This window comes from Neophocaena asiaeorientalis, unplaced genomic scaffold (assembly GCF_003031525.2).
Source record: "Neophocaena asiaeorientalis asiaeorientalis breed wild unplaced genomic scaffold, Neophocaena_asiaeorientalis_V1.1 scaffold357, whole genome shotgun sequence".
NCBI classification, from domain to species: Eukaryota; Metazoa; Chordata; class Mammalia; order Artiodactyla; family Phocoenidae; genus Neophocaena; species Neophocaena asiaeorientalis.
Genome location: NW_020173270.1, coordinates 4787273 through 4811038, shown reverse-complemented (window position 1 = coordinate 4811038; position 23766 = coordinate 4787273). Strand labels below are relative to the sequence as shown.

General features: G+C 54.5%; 2 protein-coding genes across 5 annotated transcripts in view; both read left to right on the top strand.

Annotated features, from left to right (window-relative positions):
• ANKRD24 (ankyrin repeat domain 24) overlaps positions 1–14799 on the top strand; it is a 25470-nt gene extending 10671 nt beyond the window's left edge. Inside the window, exons 4-23 of the mRNA XM_024746048.1 lie at positions 676–762; positions 864–994; positions 1072–1160; positions 2161–2225; positions 2724–2781; positions 4310–4380; positions 4573–4679; positions 4855–5042; positions 5535–5563; positions 6199–6279; positions 6417–6524; positions 7139–7183; positions 7277–7375; positions 8245–8317; positions 8500–8618; positions 8796–10202; positions 12467–12634; positions 13852–13977; positions 14206–14271; positions 14468–14799. Coding sequence (XP_024601816.1) covers positions 676–762; positions 864–994; positions 1072–1160; positions 2161–2225; positions 2724–2781; positions 4310–4380; positions 4573–4679; positions 4855–5042; positions 5535–5563; positions 6199–6279; positions 6417–6524; positions 7139–7183; positions 7277–7375; positions 8245–8317; positions 8500–8618; positions 8796–10202; positions 12467–12634; positions 13852–13977; positions 14206–14271; positions 14468–14545 — 3195 coding nt within the window. The 3' untranslated portion in view covers positions 14546–14799. The remainder of the gene's footprint in view (positions 1–675; positions 763–863; positions 995–1071; positions 1161–2160; positions 2226–2723; positions 2782–4309; positions 4381–4572; positions 4680–4854; positions 5043–5534; positions 5564–6198; positions 6280–6416; positions 6525–7138; positions 7184–7276; positions 7376–8244; positions 8318–8499; positions 8619–8795; positions 10203–12466; positions 12635–13851; positions 13978–14205; positions 14272–14467) is intronic.
• An 877-nt stretch (positions 14800–15676) lies between these two features.
• On the top strand, positions 15677–23712 carry EBI3 (Epstein-Barr virus induced 3). 4 transcript variants are annotated; one of them, XM_024745669.1, is made up of 6 exons: positions 15677–15971; positions 16598–16718; positions 18335–18513; positions 20146–20303; positions 22242–23357; positions 23484–23712. In XM_024745669.1, the coding sequence occupies exons 1-5, from the start codon at positions 15905–15907 to the stop codon at positions 22392–22394; spliced, it is 678 nt and encodes a 225-aa protein (XP_024601437.1). In that variant the 5' UTR covers positions 15677–15904; the 3' UTR covers positions 22395–23357; positions 23484–23712. The 4 variants fall into 4 exon arrangements, with proteins under 4 accessions (XP_024601437.1, XP_024601436.1, XP_024601435.1 ...); XM_024745668.1 differs by having other exon boundaries at positions 15680–15971; positions 16595–16718; XM_024745667.1 differs by lacking the exon at positions 15677–15971 and having other exon boundaries at positions 16444–16718; positions 22242–22756.
• The last annotated feature ends 54 nt before the right edge of the window (positions 23713–23766 follow it).

The following is a 23766-nucleotide window of genomic DNA, read 5'->3' as shown; positions in this document are numbered from 1 at the left end:
GACTGGGGGGGATGGATGGGACATTTGTGGGGACAGTTTTGAGGACAGATGGGGACACAGGAGCATTTAGAGGGCATGTAGAGGGACAGTTTTGGGGAACAGTTTTGGATGGGATCATTTGTGGGGACAGTTTGGATGCTGTTTTGGGTGATCTTTTCTGGGAAAAGATACTGACATTTGGAGAACAATTTTGGAGGACATCTGAAAGATTTTAGGGGAGGGCATTTTGGGGACAGATGATGGGGTTATTGGGGGGATGATTTTGGAGAACATGTCAGGAATTTGGAGAAGACATTTTGGAATGCATTTCAGATATGGGGACATTTGGGAGACAATTGTGGCATCTCAGAGGCAGTCAAAGGATAGATGGGAGAGGGTGGTGCTGAGGGACATTGAAGCAACCTTTTTAGGGGTTCCTATGGGAAGACTTCGGAGGGTAGTTCAGAAAAGGATATGGTGAGGTGATATTGGAAAGGTGGCTTTCACTAAGGGCTGGGCTGGGAGCCTAGGTTTGGGGGACAACTTTTTGGAAGGATGCTGGGGGCTGATCTGGGGATGGTTTAATGGTACGATGGTGGAATGGTGTATGACAGCTGGACCTGGGGGCAGATGCTGGGGACCCAGGCTTGAGGGTTGCTGTCTCAGGCCCCAACCCAGGACCACTCCCCCCGGCAGCTGCGGCTCAGCCCCACTGACCTTGGCTCCTGCCCACCCTGCGGCCCCTGCCCCATCCCGAAGCCGGCAGCCAGAGGCAGGCGCCAGGCAAGTGCCCAGGCCGGGCGGTGAGAGCCCGGAGCCCCTGCTGGGGGAGTGGGGAGGGGCAGTGGCCGCCAGTCCCACGTTCCCCTGGGTGTGCCCCGCAGAGCCAGGACTGGGGCAAAAGTGACGAGCGGCTGCTGCAGGCCGTGGAGAACAATGATGCTGCACGGGTGGCCTCCCTCATTGCCCGCAAGGGGCTGGTGCCCACGAAGCTGGACCCCGAGGGCAAGTCCGCGTGAGTGCCCACATCCTGGGGGTGTGATGGCTGAGGGGTGGCCACCCTGCAGCTGACCCCTGACCTCTGGCCTCCAGGTTCCACCTGGCGGCCATGAGGGGTGCAGCCAGCTGTCTAGAGGTGATGCTGACACACGGCGCCAACGTTATGAGCACGGATGGGGCAGGTAACTACCCGCCGGGCCCTGGGGGAGGGAAGAGGAACTCAGACCAGGTGCCCAGCCTGAGGGTCCAGCCAGGCCCTGCTTCATGGCCTCCATGTCCTGCTGAAAAAGGGGGGTTCTCTTCAGTGCCCCCAGGGAGGCACAGGGGCGAGTCAGGCTGTGGTACCCAAGGATGGAGACCATGGCCAGCAGCAAACAGAGTGAGTCAACTTGTGGATCAGGGAGAGCTGGGACTCAGGTAGTGGTTGAGTCAGAGGAAGTAATGGAAACAGAGGAGCATCTGGGGGCGTGAGAATAACAAGTACAGTTTTTTGGAGGGGAGTATCTGAAGTGCATGGAGTAGCTGGGCTCTAGAGTTAGCTCTGGGAGTAGCTGAGACAAAATGAGAATCTAGGTGTGTGACTTAACTAGGGCCCTGAGGGATAACTGCGATAGAAGGCATGGCCAGAGGGAGTAATTGGGACTCGGAATAGCTAGGCATGGGGCATAGCCACATCTGAAGCTTCAGGGCAACAAGTTTAGGAGCCAGGATGTATGGGTACTGGGAATTTGTAGAGTATCAAAGAAAGCGGCATAGCTGGCACTTTGGTGTAGTTGAGCTTATAGAGTAGCTGGAGACCTGGGGAGTAGCTGGGACCTAGGGAGTAAGCTGGTGACCTGGGGAGTAGCTGGGGACTGGGGGAGTAGCTGAGGACCTGGGGAGTAGCTGGGGACCGAGGGAGTAGCTGAGGACCTGGGGAGTAGCTGGCGACCTGGGGAGTAGCTGGGGACAGTAGTGCTTGAGGAGTGGATGGATGTGGAGTGTAGCTGGGATGAGATTGTCTGGGACACCTACTAGCTGAGGTTTGGAAAGCCTCTGGTCCCAGGGAGTAGCACAGTTTTGAGAAGTACCTGGGTTTGGGGACTTGTTAGAGTCATCACAAGTAGTTGACACAGGTTTGGGGGGGGCAACTGGAAGTTCCCTGAGTATCTGAAGCTCTAGTACATTCTCTCTCCCTTGCAGGTTACAGCGCCCTCCACCTGGCCGCCAAGTATGGGCACCCTCAGTGCTTGAAGCAACTACTGCAGGTCGTGTCCTTTCCTGCCTCAGATACTTCCCAACCCCAGATACTCCCTTGCCCTGACTAGTCCTGAGTTCCAGGAATTCACTGAACCCCCAGTTATCCCCTGAATCCTTTATATTCCTTGGCCCCTTTTACTCCTGAGTCCCAGCTACTCCTTGGACAACCAGATATTCCCTGAGTGTCCAGCTACTTCCCACACCCAAGTTATACTCCCAATACCAGCTATTTCCTGAGCCCAGCTTCTCCCCAAACCCCCGGCTGCTCCTGGGCTCCCAGCTAATCCCTCTTTCTCACCAATTTTCATAAAAGCCAAGAGAGTCATTTGGGGGCCTGTGAGAAGTGGATTCCACAGAGCAGGTGGGTGGGAGGGGAGAAGGGGGGAGGCAAGGAGGCTGAAATACAGCAGAGCCCAAGGAGGGGCAGTTCCTAGAGAAATTAGGCAACAGGGATGGCTCCTAAACAGGGATGGCTCCACCTCCAATGACACGCCTCCCCCCCCCAGGCATCCTGCGTGGTGGATACTGTGGACAGTAGTGGGTGGACGGCCCTGCATCACGCAGGTGGGTGCAGCCTGGCCTCGCCCTGGCCACCATGGCCCAGAGGGTGCTAGGCTTGGGAATTATTCTACCTAAGGCTCTGGGGACCTGCCTAGAACATTCTACCTCCTTCCTCATGGAGCCCCTACTGTGTGCCAGGCACTGGGCTCTGCATTATCCTCTGACCCTTTGAGCCATGGACGATGACCATTGGACAGACAAGGGGATTGAGGCTTATCAGCAAGAAAGTGGGGAGGATCCAGGCCGTCTGACCCCGAAGCACAGCCTACTGTATGCTGGGCCTGGGTGAGGACGATCAGAGGGTGACCAGAGTATAATTTGCTTCAAGGAGCTCCTAGAGAATCTCAGGAAGGCCAAAGGTCCAGGCAACCTTCATAGTCATCAAATCCAAATTCCTTTCCCAAGGGAGGGAAGGGACCCACCCACCTGAGCCAGGGTCTGTCCACCGTGCCCATGACATTCGGGAATGTCTTTCACTTGATGACTCAAGAACCGTCTATCCTCTTGGGAGCGTGGAATACATTTGCTCTGGAGTTTTATTCACTGTTGAAACATTCCCTGCAGTTGGAGTACGCTGCCACCTAGTGGTGGCAAAGCCTTTGATCACGTTATGGAAGCTCCGTGGTTTTTTTTCTTTCAATAAATATTGAGTACCTGCTGTGTGCCAGGCTCGGTTCTAAGCGATGGGATTACAACAGCAAACAAAACCCCATAAGTCCTTGGGCACACAGCAGGTAATCACATAGAGTTTGATGATTTTCTTTTTTAGCTTTTTTTCTTATTTTATCTTCTTGGCCATGCTGCACAGCACGTGGGATCTTAGTTCCCTCACCAGGGATCGAACCCGCGCCCCCTGCAGTGGAATTGCGGAGTCTTAACCACTGGACCGCCAGGGAAATCCAAGAGTTTAATGGTTTTCCAGCAACACTTCCTTGCACAAAACCCTTCCTTCCCTCTTTGAGGCTCTGGACATAACACACCTTGTCCTACTTCCTTGATGACCAAATCCTTCCAAGCTCCTCCCTGCCTCAGGGTCCATGTCCATGCAGTGACCTCTACCCTCCCCCTTTCACCATCAAAACTCAAGCTCAGATCAAACCCCAAGAAGCCTGCCCAACCTCAGCGGAGGTCTGATCTCTCTAGTAAATATTAACACTCTTCGTATGAGGGTTTGGTATATAGTCGGTACACAATAAATGCTGGTTGAATCAAAAGGGGTTAAATACATGAAAATCAGTGAAACGTTCCACCCTAAGAGGGACCCACAGTGGAATGTGGAAGGAGCTTGGGACTGGGAATTAGGAGACCCGGGTCCTCCTCCTGGCTCTTTCTCTGACCCCCTGGGTGACCGTGGGCCTGGCTGGGCCTCAGTTTCTTCATCTGTATAATAGGAGTCATCTCTTTGTCACTGATCTTCTGGGGGAGGTGGGAATTTCTCATGAAATAAAGGATAAGAATCACACTCAGGCAGAAGGCCCCCAGAAAACATCAAAGCCATGCCCTTCCTACCCACCCTTCTCTCTTTTTCCAGCGGCTGGCGGCTGCATCTCCTGCTCAGAAATGCTCTGCTCCTCCAAGGCCCATCTGAATCCCCGAGATCGGGTGAGTCTTTGGGATCTTGTGGGGAAAGATACTGCATTTGAGGTACGCTGCCACCAAGTGGCAGCATCCCAGGCGCCCTTTGAAAAGTATGAAGATTTGGAGGGAAGCTTGGGGGCCCTCATAGGCTTCCCCACCGCCCAGAGTCATTCTCTCATGCCTTGTCTCATCCCGCTCCCAACCCCCCTCCCCCAGCTGGGTACAACACCCCTCATCATAGCAGCTCAGATGTGTCACACAGATCTGTGCCGCCTCCTCCTGCAGCAAGGGGCTGCCGCAAATGACCAGGACCTTCAGGGCAGGTGAGCATCTCCCCTCTCAGCCAGTCCGCTGTGTGCTGTGTGACTTAGGCAAGTCTCTTAACCTCTCTGGGTGTGGGATCTAGTTGTCCTCCTCCCCTTACCCACCCTGGGTGTTGAGGAGGGTGTGGTGGTTTGAAAATGTCCTCACTCCCTCAGTAGCCTCCTCTTCTGGTAGGACGGCCCTGATGCTGGCCTGTGAGGGAGCCAGCCCCGAAACAGTGGAGGTGCTTCTGCAGGGTGGGGCCCAGCCGGGCATCACTGATGCGCTGGGCCAGGACGCTACTCACTACGGCGCCCTGGCAGGGGACAAACTCATCCTACACCTCCTGCAGGAGGCCGCCCAGCGCCCCACACCACCCAGCGGTATGCAAACCCCACCTCTGAACAATTTTGAGCACCCTCCTCCATCTTCTAGGTAATTTCTTGTCACCCCTTTCTCTCCCTCCCTACTGTGGATAGTTTCAAGGTATCCCTATTTGTATTATAGGAGGTTTCATTGCTCCCGTCACACTACTCAGGACAGTTTTGAGGAACCCCAGAGCTTTTAGAATAGCCTAGGGGTCAACTCTGTTTTCCTGGGTCATCCATATTCTTGGATGTTTACCTTTCCTAAGAATTGGCCCTTCCACTTGCCCCATCCTGGAGATGCCACTGTTTTCTCTTTTTGAGAGTCTCAAAGCCCCTCCTATTAGTATTCTGTCAAAATGGTTGATTCCTACCTTAAAAGTCCTGATTCTGGGGGGAATTGGGAGCCCTCTCAAGTCCCCTGGGCTCACTAATGCCCTTCCTAGGGCTAGGAATGGAATCCCTAGAACAGTGCCTGACCCTGCTTCCCTCTCTCCCCTGCCCTCCCAGAGGATGACTCAGGCGAGGCATCATCTCAGGTATGGATCCCTAAGCAGCAAACAAGTCCCTTTCCCTGTGCACACACTACCTTCCCCCTTGACCCAGGCTCCCTGGGAAGAGAAGGAAGAGATGGACCCTTGACTCAGGGTTAATACCTGGAAGGACCAGGTTGGGGAAGAATGCTACCTTCGGGGTATGCTGCCACCAAGTGGCAGCAGCACCCACAGCATAACTCTCAAGACTCAGTGAGAACACTGCGGGGATGGGGCCAAATCATGGGGGCTAGGGTGGGATGGTAGAGGGAACTGAGATGGGTGAGGGCTGGTGCAATCAGTGAAGGAATCAGGTCTGGCCTCTTTCTCTCTTCCGGCACTACAGCATCTCAGCTCCATAGGGAAAGAATTGTAAACAATTGGGTCTAGCTGGGGAAAGTGCCAGGGCATGGAGAGGGGCAGAGGGTAAAACATAAGATTTAGAGCTCTCAGGAGATGTGGTCTTGCCCCCTTTTATGCTGGGATAAGTGAGGACCAGCGAGAGGCAGGGACTCACTCGAGATCACACAGGAAGTGAGGGCACAGTTGGGGCTGGTGACAGAGAGTGGGTTGGCTGTGTTGGTTTATTTGGGTGGGAGGCTGGCATGTCCCCCATGTACCCCCTCTACCCCTCCCCCCAGAATTCTGTGTCCAGCCATGAAAAGCAAGGGGCCCCCAAGAAGCGAAAGGCACCTCAGCCCCCTGCCAATATCCCGATGCCGGTGAGAGATGCCCTGGCCTTGGGGGGAGGCATGGAGGGACTCCAGGCAGGATGGGGAGAAAGCTCTGGCTCAGGTACGGGAGGGTACAGTCCTTGGGCATCATGTAAAGGTGGTGGGTTCCCGGGGTCGGGGGACAGGATGATCAAGATGCCTATGAGGAGATCGTGCGGCTGCGACAGGAGAGGGGCCGCCTGCTGCAGAAGATCCGGGGCCTGGAGCAGAACCAGGAACGGAAGAAGCAGGAGGTGAGGGGCCTCAGAGACATGGGCCTTGGGCTAAGCCTGCAGCAGGTACCATTTTGGGGGTACCCTACCTCTTCTCCCTCTCCATACACACGGGCCTCCTCAGTGTTCCTCCAACACTCTAGGCACGGTGCTGCCCCCAGGCCTTTGCACGTGCTGTGGCCTCTGCCAGAAACACCTTTTCCCAGATGTCCCTATGACTCCCTCCCTCATCTCCTTCAGGTCTTTGCTCAAAGACACCTCCCCTACCCAGATTATTTAAAATTGTTACACCCCAACTCACTTCACAGTTCCCTTTATTTTTATTCAAAGCACTTACTGCTATTGGATGTACCATATATTTTATTCATATTCACCCATTCGACTGTAAGCCCACGAGGGCAGACATGGTTGATGGTGCCTGGCTCACAGTAGATGCTTCATAAGTATTTACTGGATGGATGAATATTTGAGTAAGTGAGTGAATGAATAAATAAACGAATTAGTGGCCCTAAAGGGGGTCTGGCACAAAATAGGCCAGAGGACATCTGTGGTTGGGATGGAGGGCCACTGAGCAGGAGGTAGGCCAGGGAGGACCCCCAGCCCAGATCCAAGCCCAGGCCCCTTTCTTCCGTCAGCTGCCAGAGGCGGAGGCCAGCTCCCTCCACAGGCTGGAGAGGCAGGTAGGGTGGAAGGTGGGGGGAAGCTGGATGGCCAGCTGCCCAGTGTTTTCCCCAGAGGCCCACTGAGCCCCCCCCCCCACTGCCTCCCTGCAGGTGCAAGAGCTACAGCAGCTGCTGGCAGAGAGGCAGGAGGAGAAGGAGAGTCTAGGACGGGAGGTGGAAAGTTTGCAGAGCAGGCTGTCCCTGCTGGAGGTGGGCCCAGCGGGGAGCGGGGCAGGGGTGGGGCTTCTAGGGGTGGGGCCACCAGGGGCGGGGCCACCAGGGGCCAGGGCCTCTCTTCTGCAGCTGCGTGATAGCTGGCCACCAGGGGCGGGGCCACCAGGGGGCAGGGCCTCTCTTCTGCAGCTGCGTGATAGCCACACTGATACGCATAGTCTCACACACATGCAAACACAGAACAGACAAACGTACAAACAGGTACACATAATAGACACTTTTAAAACACAGAATCACACACGCTGACATACGTGCAGAGATGAACAGCCACGCGTGTATACATGTGGTCTTACACATACAACAGGCGAACACACAACAAACACATCTGTGGGTGTATAATCACACAGGCACAACAAATACTTGGGCACACACAGCAGGTATTTCTCATTCAATCACACACCGAGGCAACACACCCACAAACACATGTACGCACACAAGTATTTCTCAAAATACATAATTACACAAACAGATACACGTACACAACCATGTTCACGTACGTGCACACATACAGAAACACAGAACGGTCACACACCACAGACTAAAACACAAGTGCAAAATCACACAGTCACGGGGACTCACAGAGGAGAGACCGGGGCCACTGTGCACGCCCACACATGCACACACATGCTCACCGCCGACTCACAGACCCTGAACCCCTGTTGCAGGTACGCGCACACAGGCACACCCTTTCAAGGACTCACTCCCATCCCTCTCTTGGTCCCCTGTGACCAGGTGGCACGTACACCCCTAGTTGTTGGGGTTATGGACACAAACTTGGGGGAGACATGGGGGCTGGAGGGAGGGCAAGACCCCGAGCCGGACCCTGATCACCCCCCCCCCACCAGAATGAGAGGGAGAACACCAGCTATGATGTGGCCACCCTGCAGGATGAGGAGGGTGAGCTGCCCGACTTACCAGGTGAGCTCCCCCCTGCCCTCCCCCACCTGTTGTGTCTGGGGCCCCAGGAGTTGGAGCCTTGACCCATAGGCATTGAGAGAGGTTGCATCTGGGAGGGAGCTTGGCCCGCCCCGTTAGTTATTCCACTCCCCAAAGTCAGCCTGCCCAGGGACCCTGGGGCCTGACTCTGTGTCCCCTGCCAGGGGCTGAGGCGCTGCTCTCCAAGCACCTAAGCCCATCGGCCCAGGATCTCTTGGCCTCGCTGCAGGAGCAGGTGGCCACGCTCACCAGACAGAACCAGGAACTGATGGAGAAGGTCCAGGTGGGGAAACCGAGGCCCCGGGAGGGTTGGGTGGGGACAGACCTGAGGACCTGAGGGGCTGTTCCCCGGGGGGTTGGGCGGGCACGTGGCTGAGTTTGTGGACAGGGAAAGTGGCACGGCTGCCCTGTGCCCCCCATGGCCACTTCAGCTCTTGCCTGGCTGCCCTGCCCCCGCCAGATCCTGGAGCACTTCGAGAAGGACGAGATGGAGGCTGACAGTCTGGCCGAGGTCATCCCTCTGGCGCTGTACGACTCTCTCCGGGCTGAGTTTGACCAGCTCCGCAGGCAGCATGCCAAGGCCCTGCAGGCGCTGGGGCAGCAGGAAGCACAGGAGGGCCCTGGAGAAGAGGAGGCAGCCCCTAGGGAGGGCAACGGCCCGGGAGCCAAGGCCGCCAGAAACGGGCCAGTGGAAGCAGAGCTTGACGGCACTGCAGCTCCGGAAACCAGAGTTAATGGAGCCGAGAGCACAGATGAGGAGGCTGCGGGAGTAGAAACCACGGAAGCCAGAGCTTTGGAAGCAGCATCCATGGTGGCGGAGGCCACGGAAACAAGACCCACGGACGCTGAGGCCACGGAAGCAGAGGGTGTGGGCACCGAGCGCTTGGAAACAAAGGCCACAGGGGCTGAGGTCACAGAAGCGAAAACTCTAGAAGAAGGAGGAAACCTAGAAACAGAGGCCATGGGAGCAGAGTCCACAAATATGAAAACAGAGGAACCAGAATGGAAGGCCAGTGGAACAGGTGCTGTGCAGGAAGAGCTCACAGGCACAGGGACCGTGAAAACGGAGGCCATGGGAGTGGAGGCCACGACCCCGAGGGTCACCACAGGCCCTGCCTTGCACCCCAGTGCTGCCGAGCTGGAGGCGGCCCACAGCAAGTGTGAGCCCGCGGAGGCCGAGGGTGGTGGGGCTGGCGGGGTCAGCAGCGGTGACACAGGCCAGCTGCGGGCCGCCCTGGAGCAGGCCCGGGAGGACCTCCGAGACCGGGACTGCCGCCTCCGGGAGATGGAAGCGGCCTCGGCCCGGCTGGACGAGGCCCAGGCCAGCCGGCTGTTGGCCGAGGAGGAGGCTCGGGGCCTGCGGGCAGAGCTGGCCCAGCGGGAGGAGTTGCGGCTGGAGCTGAGCCGGGAGGTGCAGGCCCTACGGGAGCAGCTGGCTACGGCCACAGCCGCCGGGGAGCAGCAGCGGGCCGCGGCCATCCAGCTGGGCCAGGCGCGGGACGTGGCTGAGGCCCGGGCTTCTGAGCTGGCCGCGGCCTGCGAGGAGGCTCGGCGGGGCCTGGCGGAATTGCGTGAGGCCTCCGAGGTGCTCCACCAGTCAGTGGTGCCAGCTTCGGAGCATCACCGGCTGCAGGAGGAGGCCCTGGAGTTGCGGGGACGGGCGGCCAGCCTGGAGCAGGAGGTGGTGGCCACGGGCAAGGAGGCCGCCCGTCTGCGGGCAGAGCTGGAGCGCGAGCGTGTGGGCAGCGTGGCCCGCCTGGAGCACGAGCGCATCGTGGATGCCCTGCAGGCCGACGTGGCCCGGCTGCAGGGGCAGCTCGAGGAGCTGGGGCGACGCCACGAGAAGACCAGCGCCGAGGTCTTCCAGGTGAGCATGGTGGGATCCTCATCGGGCACAGCCAGTAGCCAGTTGGTGGTCTGTTCTGACCCCACAGCCATGCGATGTTTCGACCCCATCGGTTTCAGTCCTGCAGAGACTTGACGCTGCGATATATCCAGGTGGACCTTTGACCCTGCAGCCATTCTGACCTCCTGGGTGTTTCAACTGGTGTTTTCTTTTTAAAAACCTTTTGGTCATTTTGACCCCATCATATTTTCTAATGGTTAGCCCTTTTTGCCATCTTCCTTTTTTGTTTTTGTTTTTGTTTTTGTTGCGGTACGCGGGCCTCTCACTGTTGTGGCCTCTCCCGTTGCGGAGCACAGGCTCCGGATGCGCAGGCTCAGCGACCACGGCTCACGGGCCTAGCCGCTCCGCGGCATGTGGGATCCTCCCGGACCGGGGCACGAACCCGCGTCCCCTGCATCGGCAGGCGGACTCTCAACCACTGCGCCACCAGGGAAGCCTGCCATCTTCCTTTTTATCTATCTATTTATTTATTTTTGGCTGTGTTGGGTCTTTGTTGCTGCACATGGGCTTTCTCTAGTTGCGGTGAGAGGGGGCTACTCTTCGTTGTGGTGCATAGGCTTCTCATTGTGGTGGCTTCTCGTTGTGGACCACGGGCTCTAGGCGTGTGGGCTCAGTAGCTGTGGCTCGTGGGCTCTGAGCGCAGGCTCAGTAGCTGTGGCACACAGGCTTAGCTGCTCCATGGCATGTGGGGTCCTCCCAGACCAGGGCTCGAACCTGTGTCCCCTGCATTGGCAGGTGGATTCTTAACCACTGTGCCACGGGGGATGTCCCCGGCACGTGGGATCTTCGTTGCAGTGCACGGGCTCAGTAGTTGTGGCGCACGGGCTCTCTAGTTGTGACACACGGGCTCTAGAGCATGCGGGCCTAGTTGCCCCACAGCATGTGGGATCTTAGTTCCCTGACCAGGGGTCGAACCCACACCCCTTGCAGTGGAGGAAGGAGGATTCTAAACCACTGGACAACCAGGGAAGTCCTGAAGGTGGATCTTTTGACCCCATCTCTTTTCTTAAATACACACACACACACACACACACACACACACACACACACACACACACACACACACACACACACACACACATATATACATCCCGCAAAGAAACCTAGCAACTGTTATAACAAATGTGTGAATAAAAAGCCACATTTGTTAGTTGTCATCAGGAAAGCGTTTTTCTCTCCATGCCTCTGTTTACTCACCTGTATAATGGAGCTAATAATAGTTCTTAGTCCTCACGTGAGAATTAAATGGTTTACTTTTACTTAGGACAGTGATGGTACAAGTGATTAATAATTGCAGCCAGGATTACTGTTTTTCCAAGAACATTCTCTTCTATTTTTTTTTTTTTGGCTGCACTGCTTTCAGGGATCTTAGTTCCCCGACCAGGGATCTAACCTGTGCCCCATGCAGTGGAAGCATGGAGTCTTAACCACTGGACCGCCAGGGAAGCCCTATTTTCTGAATTTTACCTTCCTTCATGATCACTTCTTTTGTGGGTAAATTTTGAAAGTCTGATTTGATTCAGACTTAGTTGTTGTTTTTTTTAATTGTTAAGGTGTAGTCAGTCTGTACTAAGTGGAACATCTAATTATTATCCATTTTCCCTGACCTTTTATTTCTTTTAAGGCCAGTGATCCCCCCAGGATCAATTTTTGCAAATCTAACACTGCTCCAATCTTGATATTTTTGTGAAAATGCAGTCATCAATTTTGGGGCATTTGTTTGCTTTTCATCCAGACTCTTCTGTTTTTCCTTCATTTCGTAAGAAATCTACAAACCTTCACACCACTGGCAGAGAAAAGAACATTGGCTATATTGTAATAATAATGGTAATAACGTTCATTATGTAATAATAACACTAAAAACAACATCACAAACTTGAAGATAGCACTTACTGTGTGCCAAGCGCCATTCTAAGTGTATTCCATGTATTTTCTCATTTTATCCTCACAATCACCCTGTGATGTGGAGGCTCTTATTATCCTCGTTTTACATATGAGCAAATTGAGACACAGAGAGCTTATGTCACTTGCCTAAGGACACACAGCTTGGCAGAGTCAGAATGTTCATCGTGCCCAAAGAAATCCAGAACTTCCCTGAATCAAATTCCTTGAGACCCAACGGGCTTGAATAGCCTCAGACCAAAATAGAAGGGTCAGAATCTTTGGTGTCCAGGCATCTTTGGGGTCCAGACGTCCTCAGGGTCACACATGGGTTTGGGCCGCAGGTGCAGCGGGAGGCGCTATTCATGAAGAGTGAACGGCACGCGGCCGAGGCCCAGCTGGCCACCGCAGAGCAGCAGCTGCGGGGGCTACGTACTGAGGCCGAGCGGGCACGCCAGGCCCAGAGCCGTGCCCAGGAGGCCCTGGAGAGCGCCAAGGAGAAGGACAAGAAGGTGGGTCCCCTTTTCTTGTGCTCAGTCAGGGGGCCCCCCACTCAACAGAGGTTGGAGGGAATCTAAGAATGTCCCAACTGAAAGAGGCTTGGGAAATCAGCCCATTTTCCAGATGAGCAAACAGAGGCTCCAAGAGGCAAACTGAGTGTCTTGAAGTCACACAGCACCTCACTAGACAGTGGATGTGACCCCCAGAGCCCCAGGTGCTTTAGCACACAGAGAAACCCAGCCCCAACCTGCTGTGTGACCCTGGGCAAGTCACTTGACCTCTCTGAGCCCCAGTTCCCACCTCTGTAAAATGAAGATAAAATTGCGGTACGGATTATGGTTTATTTGTAGCAGTGTTCCTCCCCCTCAGCACTAGTGACATTTGGGGCTAGGTTATTCTTTGTGGGGGACCATCCCGGGCACTGTGGGGTATGGAGCAGCATTCGAGGCCCCTACGCACTCGATATCAGGAGCACCCCCAGTGGTGACAAACACAGATATTGCCTGGCATCCCCGGGAGGCAGGATCTCCCCTGGTTGAGAACCTCTGATCTATAGAAATAACAATAAAGCCCAGCATTTATTGAGTGCCTGCTGTTTGCTGACACAGTTTAAACTTAATCACAGCAGCCTACCAAGGTGAGAAGTGTGATTCTCTTTACAGATGAGGAAACTGAGATTCAGAGGGTTTAAGTCATCTTCCCAAGATCTCCAGCAGGGAAAGGGTAGAGAAGGACCCAAACCCTGGCCTGTCTGACCCAGCCCCACCAGGCCAGGCTGCTTTCGGCCCTCCTGTTCTGTCTGTCTCCGCTTTCACTTCCCGGGACTCCAAGATCCACAGGGTTTTTCTGTAAAGGGCCAGACGGTCAATGTTTTTGGCCTTACTTGGCCAGGACACTCAGCTCTGCCGCTGATGCAGGAGCTGTAGACCCTGTGACAATGAATGGGCTTGGCCGTGCGCCAGTAACATTTTACGTGTGGCCATGGAAATGTGAATTTGGTTTCATTTGCACATGTCGTGAAATGTCATTCTTCTTCGGACTTCCCCCTCAACCATTTAACATGTGGAAACCATTCTTAGCCGATGGGCCGGACTCAGCCTGCAGGGCAGAGTTTGCTAACCTCTAGCATGCAGCTTTCCCTCCAAGGCCTGTCCTTTGCCTGGAAAGGTCGCAGGCCCCCAGCCCCGGGCTCAGCATGCTAGCTGACCCTCCCCTGATCCCACTTCAGATCACAGAGCTCTCCAAGGAGGTCTTCAGTCTTAAGGAGGCACTGAAGGACCAGCCGGGAGCCCCAGGCTCCTCGGAGGTGGAGGCCCTTCGCGGTCAGGTGAAGGCTCTACGGGAGCAGCTGGAGGTGAGAGCCTCGCCCACCCGCTGGGCACAGGGCTCCCCGGAGGGTGACGGGCAGGCAGGAGGCTGGGCACATGGGCCAGGCGTGGAAGGAAAACAGTTCAGTATTTTAGCAAGCAGCACAGTCACACCGGCGCCTGCCATCAAACTAGGGGCTCGGGGTGCAAAGGGGGCTTTCTGGCATATCTTGGAGGGGGTTCTGCTTTTCTGAGCACCCTCCCCACACCCACAGGAAGCTGCCAGGGACCACAGTGCAGTGGTGGCCTTGTATAGGAGCCACCTCCTCTACGCCATTCAGGTGAGTCACCCTGGCTTTGGGTGCGCCACTGCTGCTCCCTGGGCCTCAATGTCTCCATCTGTACAATGGGACGCTGGTCGAAGGAAGAGGTTCATGGCCTCTGGGGCGGGGGATCGGGGAGGGGAATGGAGAAGCTGGGTGGGGGGCGGTGGGGAACGCCCAGGCGCTCTCGGCTTCTCTCCACCTCCTGCCCCAGGGTCAGATGGATGAAGATGTACAGCGGATTCTGAGTCAGATCCTGCAGATGCAAAGACTCCAGGCCCAGGGCCGCTGAGGTCAGAGCACTGCCCTCCGCCTTCCAGGCCCCGAATCGGGGCTCCCAGACTCACGCGCTGACCATCCGCACTTGGAGACCAGCCGGGCTTCTTCCCAATGATCCCTCACTGCCTCCACGGCCCCACTGGTCCCTGCATGCGCTGGTCAGTCTAGACCCGGGCCCTGACCGTGTACCCTTCCCTGCGCCGGAGAATTTGTGAGTCCCCTCCCTCATGTCTGGTCTTATCATCAGACGCCACCCCAGGAATAAAAGCTCACGGAGCAGAAGATGAAAGCGTCGTGTGGCCTGATTGCTGGGCTCCCACTGCGAAGCGGGGAAGGGGCGGCCCAGAGCGGGGATTGAGGATTAGGGTGAGGAGAGCAAGGCAGGACTCAGTCCCCGAGAGGAACACTATGTTACTATGTTACCGCAATATCTTTTTTCTTTCATTTTTTGGCCACGCCACGCAGCATCTTAGTTCCCAGACCAGGGGTTGAACCGCGCCTCCTACCTTGGACGCGCAAAGTCGTAACCACTGGACTGCCAGGGAATTCCCTAGTTACTGCACTATTTTTAAAAGTCAGAAGGGGTTCCCAAAAGTTCATGATGAATAAAATATGCAAATGTCAAATGAAGACGGCATCTGAGGCTGCACGACTTACCTGACTGTCCTCACCCTAAACCCGGCCCTGGTGGGAGTGTCCCACACCCTCCCACAGCCTCTTTGCCCCTGGGCCAACCCCTGAAATCCCCTGGGGGTGCCTGGCTCTTTCCAGCTCCGTGTCCAGCCTGTTCCCCAGGTTTCCTCAGCATCCAGCAGTGGCTCTGCCTGTCCCCGGGCGTCCCAGGCCCTTGGAGAATGTCCACGGTTCGGGACTACCTTCCCAGAGCCTGGGTTTCTGCCTCTCTGTGGCCTGGAGCGTGGAATGTGGCTGGCGGGGGTGGGGGTCCCCATCTCTGTGGCTGATGAGTGATGGGCATCTTCTGTCAGCGCCTGCTGCTGTCCGTTCCTCCCCGCCCTGGCCTCTCTCTGTCTTTTCCCTGTCATCATGGCCCTCCCCGGCGTGCCTCCTCCTCCCTGCAGCCGGAAGGAAGGCTCTTCTGGGAAAGGCCACAGGGTCACCACTTCTCCCTTTCGTGGCCTCCTCCTTCTGCCCCCACCTTTGGGGCCTTCCGCACCCGAGACTGGGAGTGGTCGGGGAAGGGACTGGGGGCTCCTCCTCCAGAGCCCCATGAACCAGGCAGTGAGTCAGAAGGGGAAGGGGAAGTAGGGGGCCTCGACTGGGGGCTGGGCTTTCCGCTGGGTGGGACCTGAGTCCCTTGCCTGGCCGAGGGTGCTCCCTGCCCCAGCCTCTGAAAGCAGATCCCGCCTGAGCCATGGCCCCAAGACTTGTCCTCACCCTCACCTTCTGGGTGGGTTGCTCACTTTGCTACGGGAGAGAAGGTACGTGGGGACCCGGGGAGGGGAGGGGGAGCCAGGGCAGAGGGACACTCTCTGAGGACTGGACTTTGTCTGCCGTGGAACATCCTGGGTGGGGTGGGAGCTCACACACCTTCTGTATGACCACTGATGGGAGGGGGTTACCATCCCATTGCATGGGTGGGGGAAACTGAGGCACAGAGAGGGCAAGAGCTACCCCAAAGGGACCGGGAAGTGGCAGCCACAGCCTGGAGGAAGGGAGGGTGGGAGAGAAAGAAATTTTAATTGTATCCATTCATTTCATGTGATTCAAAACAAAACCATCACAAAGAGGGGGTCCGGTAAAGCATCTCCCTCCCCCCAGAAATCCCCACCAACCCTAGGTCCCCTCTGTGGGGACCTTCAACCTCAGTTTCCCCATCTGGAAAATGGGCTAATAGTTCCTGCTTTGGTGGGTTGTAGCGAGAGTGAGAGGTGATGTAGGTGCCTTTCATTCATGTACTCATTTATTCCACAAACCTCTATTAGGCTCCTAATGTGTGCCCAGCACTGGCTGGCAGTGAGGTGGGGGCCAAGCCACGGTAGGACTTTGATGGTCCTGGGTGAATCAGAAGCTCACGCTCTCCCTCTCTCTCCGGGCCCCCCAGTAGCTGTCACCCAGCCCAGGGTGCGGTGCCAGGCCTCTAGGTACCCGATCGCAGTGGATTGCTCCTGGACCCTGCCGCCCGCTCCAAACTCCTCCAGGCCCACGTCCTTCATTGCCACATACAGGTCAGAGAGCCTGGAGGGCTTCCTGGGGATTTTACATCTGGGCTGACCCCCTAGGATCAGGGTAGCTGGGGACTTAGTGAGAGCCTGAACCCCTCAGAATTCTAGAGCACCACCAACCCTTAGAAATATACTCCCTAAAATACGTACTGCGAGCCACATGTGGAGGGTAAAATTTTCTAGAAGCCACATTTAAAAAAGAAAAAGAAATGGGTGACATTGGCTTTAATATTTTATTTAAATAGTATCTAAATATTCCAAATGTTTTTCATTTAATATGATCGAATGCAATGTACTTTAACATGCTTATATACGATTCATATATTTAAACTTATACTAGAAATTGATTTCATAGCATTTAATAGGATTATCTAAAGTATTCAACATGTAATCAATACATTAAAAATTAATGAGAAATTTTGCATTCGGTCTTGTCATACTAAGTCATGGAATTCCATGTGTGCTTTACATGTGTCACATTTCAATTCAGATGCTAAACATTCAATCAGAAATTCTTTTTTAAAAACAAATAAATTTATTTATTAATTTTGGCTGCTTTGGGTCTTCCCGTTGCTGCCCGCCGGCTTTCCCTAGTGGTGAGCGGGGGCTACTCTTCATTGTGGTGAGCGGGCTTCCCATTGCAATGGCTTCCCTTGTTGTGGAGCATGGGCTCTAGGTGCATGGTCTTCAGTAGTTGTGGCATGCAGCCTCAGTAGTTGTGGCACACGGGCTTAGTTGCTCCGTGGCATGTGGGATCTTCCCGGACCAGGGCTCGAACCCCTGTCCCCTGCATTGGCAGATGGATTCTTAACCACAGCACCACCAGGGAAGTCCCCCAATCGGATATTCTTGATCTCTGATTAGATTTCATAACATTTGTGTTTGGAAAAGTAGATTCACACACCTGAGTTGTTCTGAGGAACTTTCCCACACTTTCTGATAGGTGGAAACTTTTCATTCAGATTAGATGATATAAATCAAAAAGTCCCACTCAGTTGCATTAGCCGCGCTTCATATCCAAAGGGCAGAAGCAGAACGTTTTGGATGCTGTGGAAGTTTCTGTGGATGGTGCTGAGCTCCAGCCTTTTTTTTTTTTTTGGAATGTTGGAATTCTAAGGCTGGAATGTTGACGTTCCAGAAAGCTTTATTTATTTATTTTAAAAACTGTATTATTATTATTACTTGGCTGTGCTGGGTCTTTGCTGTGGCATGCAGGTTCTTCTTCGCTGTGGTGCACAGGCTTCTCTCTAGTTGTGGCACATGGGCTCCAGAGCACGCAGGCTCAGTTGTGGCGCATGGGCTTAGTTGCCCCGTGTCATGTGGGATCTTAGTTCCCCGACCAGGGATCAAACCTGCATCCCTTGCATTGGAAGGCAGATTCTTAACCACGGGACCGCCAGGGAAGTCCCCCAGAAAGTGTTAGAATCCGAACCCTAGCATCTCCCTGTGGGGTTTTACCCCCGACCCTGGGTCCCCCGGGCTCTGTGATGTTGGAGTGAGGGGTCCCTAGGATCACACAGCCAAGAGCAGGACTCCTCACCTGCCGTCCCTACTTGGGGTCCAGGACACAGGGGGCCAGCAGGAAGTGCTGGGACCCTCACAGCACACTCGGTGTCCAGGCTTGGCGTGGCAGCCCATGGGGAGAGCTGGCCCTGCCTCCAGCGGACACCAGAGGCCACCAGCTGTATCATCCCTGACATCCAGATGTTCTCCATGGTGCCCTATGTGCTCAACATCACGGCTGTCCACCCCCGGGGCGTCAGCAGCAGCTTCGTGCCGTTCGTCCCAGAGCACATCAGTGAGTAGGGGCAGCGGTGGGGGTGTGGAGGGTCCCCCTTCTGCTCCTCCCACACACACACACGCCCACCTCCCACCTGTCAGGATGAGATCCTGTCCATCTCTCATGGATCCTGTGGGCTCCATCTTCACAATTCAGCAAGAATCCGCCCACTTCTCCCCTCTCCTGAGCCCCTACTTGGTGCAACCTGCATCACCGCCCACCTAGACCAGTGGCAGCCCCTCCATCCTGGTCCCCTATTGCTGCCCTCACAGCAGCCACCAGAGGGCGCCTGTGAGCACTCAAGTCAAGTCCCATCTTGGGCTCCTGCCCTCTTGCCCGCAGTCTGTCCTCCCCGCAGCAGCCAGCAGAGGGTGCCTGTGAGCACTCCAGTCGGGTCCCCCCCTTGGGCTCTTGCCCTCCTTCCCACAATCTGTCCTCCCCATAGAAGCCACCAGAGGGCGCCTGTGAGCACCTGAGTCAGGTCCCATTGTTGCCCTGCCTACAGCCCTCCAGGGCTCCCACCATCTGTTTCTGTCCCCTCCCTGCCCTCCCCTCCTCCCTCTCCCCCTCTCACTCACTCTGCTCCAGCCACATGGGCCTCCTCGCTGTTCTTCCAACACACCAGGCACAGTCCTGCTCCAGGACCTTTACATGTGCTGTTCCCCCTGCCCGCAAGGCTCTTCCCCCAGGTCTCCACACTGTTCACTCCCTCACCTCCTTTAGCTCTCAACTCAGATGTCATCTCCTCAGTGAGTCCTCCCTAAGCATTTTTTAAAATTGCAAACCATCATACATTGCTGGCGGTTATTAGAAAACAGACTGGCAGTCCCTCAAAGAGCTAAACATGTTACCATGTAATCCAGCAATTCCAATTCTAGGTATATATCTAAGAGAAAATGGAAAGCACGTTTGCAGAAAAAAACTTGTGCATGAATGTTCGTAGCAGCATTATCCATAATAGGCAGAAATTAGAAACGACACAAATACTCATTAACTGATGAATGGATACACAAAATGTGTCCATCCCCACAACGGAATATTATTCAATCATAAAAAGGAGAGAAGCCCTGACACTCGCTACCACATGGATGGACCCTGAGAACACAATGCTCAGTGAGAGAAGCCAGACACAGAAGGACACACAGTGTGTGATTACGTTGATGGGAAATGTCCAGAACCGGCAAATCCACAGACACAGAGACTGGGTTTGTGGTTGTCAGGGGCTTGGGAGGGAGGAATGGGGGGCTGACTGCTCACGGGGATGGGGCTTCTTTTGGGGAGATGGAATGTTCCGGATTAAATGGTGGTGATGGTTGCGTGACACTGTGAATATACTAAAACCACTGAACTGTACACTTCCAAAGGGTGAATTCTCTGGTATGTGAGTTATGTCTCCAAAAACATTGCAACTCACTACCCTCCTTGCACTCCTGACCTTTCTTCCCTCCTTTTTATGACCTTCGGATCTGCCTTTGTGTCTTATCTTCTTCCCGGGGGGATTGAGCTCCAAGGTGACAGGACTACTGTGTCCCTAGTATCCAGAACATCCCTGGACACTCAGCAGACCCTCAATTAATATTTATTGGTCGGTTGGCTGAATGAATGAATGAATGTGCCCTCCGCTGACCCCGTCTCCTGCTTGTCCGTCAGTCAAACCGGACCCTCCAGAAGGTGTGCGCCTGAGCCCCCTCCCTGGGCAGCGGCTCTGGGTGCAATGGGAACCCCCCCGGTCCTGGCCCTTCCCAGAGATCTTCTCACTCAAGTACCGGATCCGCTACAAGCGCCACGGAGCTGCCCGCTTCCGCCAGGTGAGGAGGGTGAGGTGACGGGGAGGGCAGTTCCCGGGTAGACGGAAGAGCATGTGCAAAGGTACAGTGGGGTGTGGGTCACAGCTTGGGGTGCTGGTGTGCGATGTGAATGCAGCCCAGCAGTTCCACTCCTGGACATCTACCCAAAAGAATTGAAAACAGGGCCTCGAACAATTGCTTGTACACGAATGTTCACAGCAGCACCACTCACAATGGTCGAAAGGTGGAAATAACACAAGTGCCCATCAACGGATGATGGATAAACACAACGTGGTCCCTCCACACACGGGAACATCACTCAGCCATGAAAAGGAGAGAAGCCCTGACACTCGCTACAGCGTGGATGGACCCTTGAGAACACGATGCTCAGTGAGAGAAGCCAGACACAGGAGGACACACTGTGTGTGATTCTATTGATGGGAAATGTCCAGAACAGGCAAATTCACAGAGACAGAGATTGGATCAGTGGTTGTCAGGGGCTGGGGGAGGGAGAGGGGGTGACTGCTAATGGGGATGGGTCGTCTTTCTGGGAGGATGGAATGTTCTGGAACTAGATAGTGGTGGTGGTTGCCCAACACTGTGAATGTACTAAATGCCACTAGATTATCCACCTTGGAATGGTTAATTTTACGTCATGTGAATTTCACCTCAATCGAGAGCACCAATATATTGTTTTACACTCTTAAAAAATAAAGGCAGGGTATCAGTCAGTGAGCATATGGGCAGGGCAGTTGTGTCCTGGGCAGCCTTGGATGCTGGGCTGAGGAGCTGAGTCTTTGCAGGGTTTAGGCTTTTGCAATCCTGTCCCTTAGAACCTTCTGCAACAGTAGAAATGTTCCACATCCACACTGTCCAAGACGGTAGCCTCGGGCCGCATGAGGCTGCCAAGCGGTTGCAACCTGGTGAGGAGTCGAGGAATGGGCTTTTAAAGTTGATGTAGTATTCATTAATTTAATTTAGTAAATGCTTACAATTTTAAAATTGAGACAGTTTACATGCCACGAAGCTCTCTGTTTTAAAGTGTACAGGCCAGTAACTTTGGTGTATTCGCAAGATTGTGCAATGATAATTAATCTAAATTTAAAACGTAAAGTGTCACATCCGGCTGCCCTAGGGGACAGCTTGTGCAGAGGAAGGAGGGACATAGTCAGACCTGAACTTGGGAAGCTGCTGATGGTGGCTGACATGGGACATGCCAAGGATGAGGGGGACCCCGATGTTGGAGGGAGAGTGTGGAGTGGCGGGGACAGAGGGGACAGGGCGGAGAACCAGAAAGGCAGAGCTGAGAGGGTGTCTCATGGGTGCCCAGGGATTTTAATCTGTGGAGGTGCCTGAGTGAGGACATGGAAAGGTCAAGGCCATCGAAAGAAGAATTTATTACATTTCCCCAGAAAAGAGGACACATCACGCCACGCAGGGCCATGTGGGCAACTTTGGGACATCAGGAGGCTGAAGTGGGAGCCAGGGGAGAGCCCAGGCCAGAGGTGGATTGGGGTTTCCTCGGGGAAGGCTAGGCGGGGCAGGTGAACAGCTTAGGGTAAGCAAGTTTGAGTAATTCCAGTGGGCTCTGGGCTGCAGGGTGGTCTCTAGTTGCTTGGCATCTGGCCCTGGGGTGATTTAGGGCAGGGTGGGGATATGGGCTGGTGTGTGACCAGTACAGAGAGGGGATGGATGGGGGTGTGCACTCGGTGTGGATTGGTTTTTATATGAAAGGCATGCTCCTGGTCGACCAAGAATTGGCTGGCCAGGGAGGGGCGGGCTCTCCCTGCTCAGCAAGATGTTTAAGATGTCCGAAGATGTACAGGGGCCGCAGAGGGCATGCTGATGAGGATTGACATTGGTGCCTGAGTCTTAGAGCAGCAGCCCGAACATGGGGACGGAAGGCTTGATCACATAGCTTCCTTGTTTCCACTGACCCAGACTTCCTTCTGCTTTCAGGTGGGACCAATTGAAGGCACATCCTTCACCCTCAAGGCTGTGAGGCCCCAAGCCAAGTACTGCATCCAGGTGGCTGCTCTGGACCTCACTGACTATGGGGAATCAAGCGCCTGGAGTCTCCCCGCCGTTGCCTCCGTGACCCTGAGCAAGTAGTGGGGGTTCCCTGCACCCCCGAAGAGGGGCTGTGCCCTTGACATCCACCTAAGTGTGGATGGGACCTGACTGGCCTGGGTTCACTGCTGCCGAGTTGCTGGGCAACCTTGGACAAGTGACTTTGCCTCTCTGAGCCTCAGTTTCTCAGTCTGTGAAATGGGGATGTACTGCCTGCCTCCTTTGACACAGTGCAATGTTTTGTGAACTGTGAATATGAGATTTTTAAAATTGTTTAATTAGAAAAGGATCATTGTCACTAGAATGAGGACTCTTCCTTCTTTTAACAGATCCACATGAGACCCTGTGAGGAGAGGACAGACCAGGACACACACACACAGTGCATCCCCACTGCCACACACGGGGTAAGGGCTGGACCAGAGAAAGAGACGGGGCTGGGGGAGTCAGGGCAGGGGTGGTGGGTGTTCCACCTGGGATGGAATGATGAATCCATTCAGTTCAGTTCAGTTTGGTTCACCTCAAAAGCTGCCCAGATGTGAGCCCCACTGTGGGTGGACACCAATGGGACATGAGTTTGTCTGGGAAGCTCCGAGGAGGGGAAAACACAGCCAGGCTCTGAAGGATTTTCTCAATCCAGGAGCTTCTCGGTACATTTCACTCAGGTCTCAATTCCAAGGTCACCTCCTCCAAGAAGCCTTCCCTGACCACCTCATCTAGGGCAAGCAGAATAAAGACTCCCCCCCAAAGATATCCATGTCCTAATCCCCAGAACCTGTGAATGTGATACCTTACACAGCACAAGGGACTTTGCAGATGTGATTAATTTAACAATCTTGAGGATCCTTAAAGATTGAGGATCTTTCATTAAGTTAATGAAAATGGGGACTTGCCTGGTGGTGCAGTGGTTAAGACTCCATGCTCCCAATGCAGGGGGCCCAGGTTCGATCCCCGGTCAGAGAACTAGATCCCACATACCTGCTGCAACTAAGAGTTTGCATGCCACAGGTAAGGAGCCAGCAAGCCACAACTAAGGAACCCGCCTGCCACAACTAAGACCTGGTGCAACCAAATAAATAAATATATTTTTTTAAAGTTAATGAAAATGAAGTAGAGTTATATTGTATTATCCAGGTGGCCCCAAGGTAATCACAAGTGACCTTATAAAAGGGAAGCAGGAGGGTCAGAGGGAGACAGAGAAGGTGATGTGACAGTGGTAGCAGAGGTCAGAGTGATCCAGGACCACGAGCCATGGAACTCTGGCAGCGTCTAGAAGCTGGAAAAGACAAGGAAATGGATTCTCTCCTGAAGCCTCCTGAAGGAACCTGCCACCCATTTTAGACTTCTGACCTCCAAAACTCTAATAAATGTGTTGTTTAAAAATATTGAGCTTGTGGTAATTTGTTACAGCAGCCAT